This window comes from Macrosteles quadrilineatus, unplaced genomic scaffold, assembly GCF_028750875.1.
Source record: "Macrosteles quadrilineatus isolate MER2022 unplaced genomic scaffold, UCM_ALF_1.0 Scaffold_14__1_contigs__length_3811126, whole genome shotgun sequence".
NCBI classification, from domain to species: Eukaryota; Metazoa; Arthropoda; class Insecta; order Hemiptera; family Cicadellidae; genus Macrosteles; species Macrosteles quadrilineatus.
The window spans coordinates 1,309,033-1,318,385 of record NW_026542607.1 but is presented as its reverse complement, the minus strand read 5'-3'; the positions used below and the strand labels follow the sequence as shown (position 1 = coordinate 1,318,385).

Genomic DNA, 9,353 nt, shown 5'->3' with positions numbered 1-9,353 from the left:
TTGTCATTCGCCTATTGGGTCTGATGATGATTGGAGTGTCCAATCGAAATCGATCACCACTTACCAACTTTTACATGTATTTACCGTCTTGTAAGTCAACAGTATAAGTGTAAAAAACAATAGAATCCAGAGACAAAAATTCCACTTAAAACAGTTACTAGAAAAAACCCTATTTTAATGATTAACAGCATAATTTTAATAATGATAGGACCAAGTACAGGTTCTTTGCTGATAAAGATTAATGTAGAGTGAATGTAAAGAAATACTACGGGTTTTCTTAGTGGGTGTAACCAAGTATAGTAATAAGACTTGAACCAAACAAGTAAATAGATGAGATTTTATTTTATTCATTGATGTATATGATCCAAGAATACAACGATAAGTTAACGTTTAAGATTAGCATCAAATGTGTTATGTACTAAAACATATTTGGAAGACGTTATTTCATGTAATCAAACATGTTTCAATAACTTAAATTGCCATAATGTTTGATTAACCTAACAAAGGTCAGCCTAAACGGACAGCTTGTGTAGTAGTTTCCTTTCTAATGGAAATAAATACCTACATAAAATACCTAATTAAAATACCTACGTAAAATATCTACGTAAATACCTAAGTAAAATACCTAATTAAAATACCTTCTTAAAATACCTACGTAAATTACCTACGTAAAATACCTACGTAAAATACCAACGTAAAATACCATCGTAAATTACCACTGTAAATTACCTACGTAAATTACCTAAGTAAAATACCAACGTAAATTACCTACGTAAAATACCTAAGTAAATTACCTACGCAAAATACCTACGTAAATTACCTACGTAAAATACCAATGTAAATTACCTACGTAAAATACCTACGCAAAGAACCTTCATAAAATATCTAATTAAAATACCTACGTAATAAGTACGTAAATTACCTACGTATAATACCTTCGTAAAATATCTCCTTGAAATACCAAATTATAGTACATATATTAAATACCTACGTAAAATACATAAGTAAATTACATCTGTAAAATACCTACGTATAAACCTTCGTTAAATATTTGCGTAAATTACGTACGTAAAACGTAATTCGTACGCGTTCTACGTATTTACGTAGATTCACGTATCTATTTGTTGTTGTAAATTGGAACGATAAATACCTTTAAATGTATGTAAGCTTAATGGTCAAATGGATTTAAAAAACAATAGAATCCAGAGACAACAATTCCACTTAAAACAGTTGCTAGATAATAAAAACCCCCTTTTTTAATGAACAACAACATTATATTTATTATTTATTTATTTTGCTGAAGGCTGTGGTAATGGCGAAAGGCGAAGTTGAGAGCAAGTGCCCGGTGTGTTCTAAATTGTGTTTAGATAGCGAAAAAACCCTTCTCTGCGATGGTTATTGCGTTTCGTGGCACCACGCTAGATGTGTGAATATATCTGCGAAAATATTTAACGATATCAGGAAGATTGAAGAGCATGTTAAGTGGTTTTGCAGTCCCTGCACCAAAAGGATCAAGGACCACATTGTGCATGACGAACCTCCGCTGACAAACTTGATTGGTGAACTTAACGACATGAAAAGTAAGGTAGCAGCTTTCCATAAAATAGGACTAAACCTTGAGAAGAAAATTAATATTCTTATAACGAACAGCATTAAGACTAAGGTTGGACTAAATCAAATAATGGATTTACACAAAGTTGAGGTTAGTTCTATGCAGGAAACAGACATTTTAGATTCAAGTCAGAGAAAAGAAGTTACGATGACGTCACCAGCAGACATCGACAACATAACAGCTACAAATTTGCCATTGGTGGATGCAAACGAAGATGAAATTCAAGTACCAGTGAATCTACAAATTGACTCTGGACGTGAACTGAAGGAAAAAAGGAACCGAAACGGACTCATGTTGTCGGAACGGAGTGAAGCTGAAGCTGTAGTTGAAACCGATGTTGGACAGATAAAAAGTGGAAATGGAAACGAACCTTCACCAGGAATTGAAACTGAAACTGCAAGTCATCGTCATGAAATCGAGATGTACGAAAACAGTGGAATGAGGAATATCAATGGTAATAAATCAGTATCGACCAATTCTCGAGTCTCCTATTCCAATGTGGTGAAAAATCATTTTAAATCAAGACCAACTGATTCAGAAAGAACTAGGCCTACGCAGAACCTCAACCACGGGAACAAGCAGAAGTTAAACTCTGTAATAATAGGGACGAGCGGCGCTGCTGATAACCTCAAGTCTGTGCGTCAGAAATCATTTTTCTTTGTTTCAAGAGTTTCACCAGATGTGTCATGTGACTCAGTATTGAACTTCTTGGCTTCTAAAGGTGTTTCAGACAGTGAATGCATCCAATTAAAAACTCGCCACAACTCCTATTGCTCGTTCAAAGTGGGAGTTCCTTTAGATGTAGCTGGTGAGATATTGGACCCTAGCTTTTGGCCTAGGGGAGTGTTGGTGAGAGCATTTCTGCCATCGAGTCGGGAGCCTAGGGGGGAACGAGTAACTAGGAATTTTCCTTTTTTAGGACGAACATTTCACCGAACTGTGACAACATAAGTCTAAGCCAGAGAGGTTTAGGCTTAGGCATTAAGCAACCTAATGAAAATTCTAGTGTAAGCCTAGGTCCACACACAGACAATATTGACTCTAACCTACACAAACATTCTGTGACCATTGCAAATCTGAATGTCCAGTGTCTTAGGACTAAGTCTGCCCTAGTTTCCTTATTTGTCAATGAAGTGGATTGCGATTTCTTGTGCATAACTGAACATTGGTTAGATAGAGTTGAATGTGACTTCTACAATTGCCTTGATAAACTTCAATTAGCAAGTGCCTACTGCCGTACAGAACACAAAAATGGGGGAGTGGCAATTTTTGCGACTGCTGCTTTCACTTATAAGAATATCGATCTGACCAGATTTTGTGTTGAGCTAGTTCTCGAACTGACGGCTATTGAGATTGTGGATATCTCCACCATCCTAATATGTGTATATAGGTCTCCTGACGGAGCTTTTGAATCTTTTGTCTACCAGCTCGAACTCTGCCTCGACTATCTTAGCAGACTCTGTCCGAGGAAACTTGTTATCTGTGGGGATTTTAATGTTCACCTAGAGCGCCAATCTAGGGAGGAAGCTACTTTTGTCAACTTATTGCGAAGCTACGGCCTCTATGTAACTTCGAGACTTCCAACCCGTGGACTGGCTTGTTTGGATGCAACAGCCACTAACATAGACTCCTGGGACTACGAGGTAAAGGTGGTGAGTTCTGTGGTTGCCGACCATGATGGAGCAGTCCTCTTGAAGATCAAGGCTGATGAGGTAAGGTCAAATACTTCCTATGCAGATAAGAACGTAGCCACTAAGAGATTTATTGATAAGGATAACCTGCCTTTGCTCATAGACGAATTAAATATCGTGGACTGGAACTGTTTAGGCCTACAACTCACTACAGAGCCTGATACTGCATTCAGGTTATTTCTCGACTTGATCCAGGATAAGTTTGATGTAGTGTATCCGGTGAAAATCTATAAACTTGGTAGTAAAAAGACTAAATGTACAGCCATTGACAAATCCTGGTACTCCTCTGACCTTAGGAAATTGCGTTCCTTAGTGATCTTAGTGCACGATCATTACAAACTTGCTGTTGACCTAAATCAAAAAGTTAAATTCTTTGCTCTATATTCTAAACTAAAGAAAGACTACAGTGCTAAAGTTAAGGAAGCAAAGAAAGTCAGCAATGTAAACAAAATATTGAAGGCGTCCAATACTTGTAAGGCTGCGTGGGATGTCGTAAATGAGCACAGGAGGTCCAGCCCTAGCCCTAAGATAACTGCGTCCCCTGATGTTTTTAATGACTATTTTGTCAGGATAGCTGATGATATCATCAACAACCTCTCCTTGTTACAGCATGAAGATCCGGTTGCTGCAGTCACTGATTATGCCACTAATCACACACTAACAAGTTGGACTGAGGTGAGTGAACGTTACATTATAAGTTTAGTGAAGGGCTTCAAAAACTCTGACAGCCAAGATGTAAATGGTATCTCCTGTTCTATACTTAAAGGTATTATACATCTGATATGTACACCGCTAACTAAGCTAGTTAACTTGTGCTTACTAAAAGGGTCCTTTCCAGATGTCCTAAAAGTTGCTAGGACCATTCCAATCTTTAAAAAGGGAGATCCCTCAGATCCGTCTAACTACCGCCCCATATCTATCTTGCCGGTGTTCTCTAAGGTACTTGAGACTGTGATGAAGAGGCAGCTAGTTAAATATTTTGAAGATAACAACTTGCTTTCGGATGCCCAGCACGGATTCCGAAGTGGGCGCTCAACTACTACAGCCCTAATGAATCTGACTGACCTCATCTCAGATGCCTTTGAGTGCAATGACTCAGTCATGCTGAGGTTATGCGATCTGAGTAAGGCATTCGATGTTGTTTCCCACAACATCCTTTTAGGGAAACTGAAAAAATATGGTATTGGTGGTACAGTGTTGTGCTCTTTGCAGAAGTATTTAGAAAATCGTAGGCAATTTGTATCAGTGAACGGAGTGTCCTCAAATGTCCAGGTTGTTCCCCATGGCGTTCCTCAAGGTTCGGTGTTAGGCCCTCTACTGTTTAGCATCATGATTAACGACCTTTGGCTAAACGGCTGCACCCTCCTCTTTGCAGACGACACCACTCTGGTGACTAGAGGGAAAGACATTAACCTGTTGAGGGATACAGCGGACGAGTTGTTTGTTGAGGCTAAGTCCTGGTTTGTTGCTAATCGCTTCAAAATAAATTATGAGAAGACTCAATCTCTGATGTGCACCCTCAAGTCGAGGACTGATCATGAGGAAGCTGTGAAGTTCCTTGGGTTTTGGCTGGACTCTAGGCTAAACTGGTCTAACCACATTGATAAGGTATGCGTTAGGTTATCCAGAGTTCTCTATCTGCTAAGGAAACTCCGAGATGAAATCACTAAGACCTATCTGGTAACCATATACCATGCCTTATTTCATAGCCATTTGATGTACGGAATAGTGCTCTGGGGACACTCCCCTGCATGCCATGAGATACTTCTGCTACAAAAAAAAGCTGTGAGGGTGATAACATCTAAAGGCCCAAGAGAACATTGCCGACCCATCTTCAAAGAATTGGGAATCCTCACAGTGGTGAGCCAGTACGTACTTAATATTCTGGTCTTGCTAAAGGAAAACCTAAGTGATTTTGTGACCCGAGGTGATAGGCATGAGTATGGAATAAGAAGGGCCCATGACCTGGATATGCCTCGCTGCCGCTTGAGCCATACCTTAAGGCGATACCCCCGATCGGCTATCAAAATCTACAACTCCCTTCCAAACCACCTAAGGAACCTTGACGGTACAGCGTTTAAGTCCGAGCTGAAGAACTTGCTCACAAATAGGCCCCTGTATAGTCTTGACGAGTTGTAAAATGATCCTTTGATGCCAGGTTGAGAAATAGACACGCTTACCACAGCCTAAGTTTCAAGTTTTAAGTTTTTAAGTTTATGATACTTTGTAAAACAAGTTTTGTATATAGTAATTTTGTAAATATTAGTATAACGACGCAATCTATCCGATATACTTCGGTCAAAGATTAAGACAACAAGTATTCAAGTATTCAAGTATTAAGTATTAATAATAGGACCAAGTACAGGTTCTTTGCTGATAAAGATTAACGTAGAGTGAATGTAAAGAATAACTACGAGTTTTCTTAGTGGGTGTAACCAAGTATAGTAATGAGACTTGAACCAAACCAGTAAATAGGTGAGATTTTATTTTCATGGATGTATATGATCCATAAATACAACGATATAGTTAAAATTTAAAATAGCATCAGATGTGTTATGTACTAAAACATATTTGGAAGACGTTTATTCATGTAATCAAACATGTTTCAATAACTTAAATTGCCATAATGTTTGATTAACTTAACAAAGGTCAGCCTAAACGGACAGATTGTGTAGTAGTTTCCTTTCTAATGGAAATAAAAACCTATATAAAATACCTAATTAAAATACCTACGTAAAACATCTACGTAAATTACCTACGTAAAATATCTACGTAAATACCTAAGTAAAATACCTAATTAACATACCTTCGTAAAATACCTAGTAATTTACCTACGTAAAATACCAACGTAAAATACCAACGTAAATTACCAATGTAAATTACCTACGTAAATTTCCAACGTAAATTAACTACGTAAATTACCTAAGTAAAATACCAACGTAAATTACCTACGTAAATTACCTAAGTAAAATACCATCGTAAATTACCTACGTAAAATACCTACGTAAATTACCTACGTAAAATACCTACGTAAATTACCTACGTAAATTACCTAAGTAAATTACTTACGCAAATTACCTACGCAAAATACCTACGTAAAATACCTACGTAAATTACCTACGTAAAATACCAATGTAAATTACCTACGTAAAATACCTACGCAAAATACCTTCATAAAATATCTAATTAAAATACCTACGTAATAAGTACGTAAATTACCTACGTATAATACCTTCGTAAAATATCTCCTTGAAATACCAAATTATAGTACATATATAAAATACCTACGTAAAATACATACGTAAATTACATCTGTAAAATACCTACGTATAAACCTACGTTAAATATTTGCGTAAATTACATACGTAAAACGTAATTCGTACGCGTTCTACGTATTTACGTAGATTCGCGTATCTATTTGTTGTTGTAAATTGGAATGATAAATACCTTTAAATGTATGTAAGCTTAATGGTCTAATGGATTTAAAAAACAATAGAATCCAGAGACAACAATTCCACTTAAAACAGTTGCTAGATAAAAAAAAACCCCCTATTTTAATGAACAACAACATTTTATTTATTAATGATAGGACCAAGTACAGGTTCTTTGCTGATAAAGATTAACGTAGAGTGAATGTAAAGAATAACTACGAGTTTTCTTAGTGGGTGTAACCAAGTATAGTAATAAGACTTGAACCAAACCAGTAAATAGGTGAGATTTTATTTTCATGGATGTATATGATCCATAAATACAACGATATAGTTAAAATTTAAAATAGCATCAGATGTGTTATGTACTAAAACATATTTGGAAGACGTTTATTCATGTAATCAAACATGTTTCAATAACTTAAATTGCCATAATGTTTGATTAAATTAACAAAGGTCAGCCTAAACGGACAGATTGTGTAGTAGTTTCCTTTCTAATGGAAATAAAAACCTATATAAAATACCTAATTAAAATACCTACGTAAAACATCTACGTAAATTACCTACGTAAAATATCTACGTAAATACCTAAGTAAAATACCTAATTAACATACCTTCGTAAAATACCTAGTAATTTACCTACGTAAAATACCAACGTAAAATACCAACGTAAATTACCAATGTAAATTACCTACGTAAATTTCCAACGTAAATTAACTACGTAAATTACCTAAGTAAAATACCAACGTAAATTACCTACGTAAATTACCTAAGTAAAATACCATCGTAAATTACCTACGTAAAATACCTACGTAAATTACCTACGTAAATTACCTAAGTAAATTACTTACGCAAATTACCTACGCAAAATACCTACGTAAAATACCTACGTAAATTACCTACGTAAAATACCAATGTAAATTACCTACGTAAAATACCTACGCAAAATACCTTCATAAAATATCTAATTAAAATACCTACGTAATAAGTACGTAAATTACCTACGTATAATACCTTCGTAAAATATCTCCTTGAAATACCAAATTATAGTACATATATAAAATACCTACGTAAAATACATACGTAAATTACATCTGTAAAATACCTACGTATAAACCTACGTTAAATATTTGCGTAAATTACTTACGTAAAACGTAATTCGTACGCGTTCTACGTATTTACGTAGATTCGCGTATCTATTTGTTGTTGTAAATTGGAATGATAAATACCTTTAAATGTATGTAAGCTTAATGGTCTAATGGATTTAAAAAACAATAGAATCCAGAGACAACAATTCCACTTAAAACAGTTGCTAGATAAAAAAAACCCCTATTTTAATGAACAACAACATTTTATTTATTAATGATAGGACCAAGTACAGGTTCTTTGCTGATAAAGATTCACGTAGAATAAATGAATGGAAAGGAGCTAGTTTACTTAGTGGGTGTAACCAAGTATAGTAATAAGACTTGAACCAAACAAGTAAATAGGTGAGATTTTATTTTATTCATGGATTTATTTATTTATTTATTTATTTATACATGCCAACGGCTAAGCCAATACATAGATGTAAACAAAAACTGAACAATATTCAATACTCAATACTCAATACTCAATGGATGTATATGATCCAAGAATACAAAGATAAGTTAGCGTTTAAGATTAGCATTAAATGTGTTATGTACTAAAACATATTTGGAAGACGTTATTTCATGTAATCAAACATGTTTCAATAACTTAAATTGCCATAATGTTTGATTAACTTAACAAAGGTCAGCCTAAACGGACAGCTTGTGTAGTAGTTTCCTTTCTTAAGGAAATAAATACCTACAAAAAACCTAAAAACACCACAACACCAAAATACAACAATACCTAAGTACAAAAATACCTAATTAAAATACTTATGTAAAATATCTACGTAAATTACCTACGTAAAATACCTACATAAATTACCTACTTAATATACCTTCATAAAATATCTAATTAAAATACCTACGTAGAAACCTACGTAAATTACTTACGTAAAACGTAATTCGTACGCGTTCTACGTATTTACGTAGATTTACGTATTTATTTGTAGTTGTAAATTGGAATGATAAATACCTTTAAATGTATGTAAGCTTTATGGTGCAATGGATTTAAAAAACAATAGAATCCAGAGACAACAATTCCACTTAAAACAGTTGCTAGATAAAAAAACCCTATTTTAATGAACAACAACATTTTATTTATTAATGATAGGACCAAGTACAGGTTCTTTGCTGATAAAGATTCAGGTAGAATAAATGAATGGAAAGGAGCGAGTTTTCTTAGTGGGTGTAACCAAGTATAGTAATAAGACTTGAACCAAACATGTAAATAGGTGAGATTTTATTTTATTCATGGATGTATATGATCCAAGAATACAACGATAAGTTAACGTTTAAGATTAGCATTAAATGTGTTATGTACTAAAACATATTTGGAAGACGTTATTTCATGTAATCAAACATGTTTCAATAACTTAAATTGCCATAATGTTTGATTAACTTAACAAAGGTCAGCCTAAACGGACAGCTTGTGTAATAGTTTCCTTTCTAATGGAAATAAATACCTACATAAAATACCTAATTAAAATACCTA

At 34.7% G+C, this 9,353-nt stretch overlaps 1 protein-coding gene across 1 annotated transcript; it reads left to right on the top strand.

The window, feature by feature from the left end:
• Positions 1-1,759: 1,759 nt before the first annotated feature.
• LOC129005016 (uncharacterized) lies at positions 1,760-5,442 on the top strand. The gene is made up of 2 exons (XM_054433764.1): positions 1,760-2,420; positions 2,942-5,442. The coding sequence occupies exons 1-2, from the start codon at positions 1,760-1,762 to the stop codon at positions 5,440-5,442; spliced, it is 3,162 nt and encodes a 1,053-aa protein (XP_054289739.1).
• Positions 5,443-9,353: the final 3,911 nt, after the last annotated feature.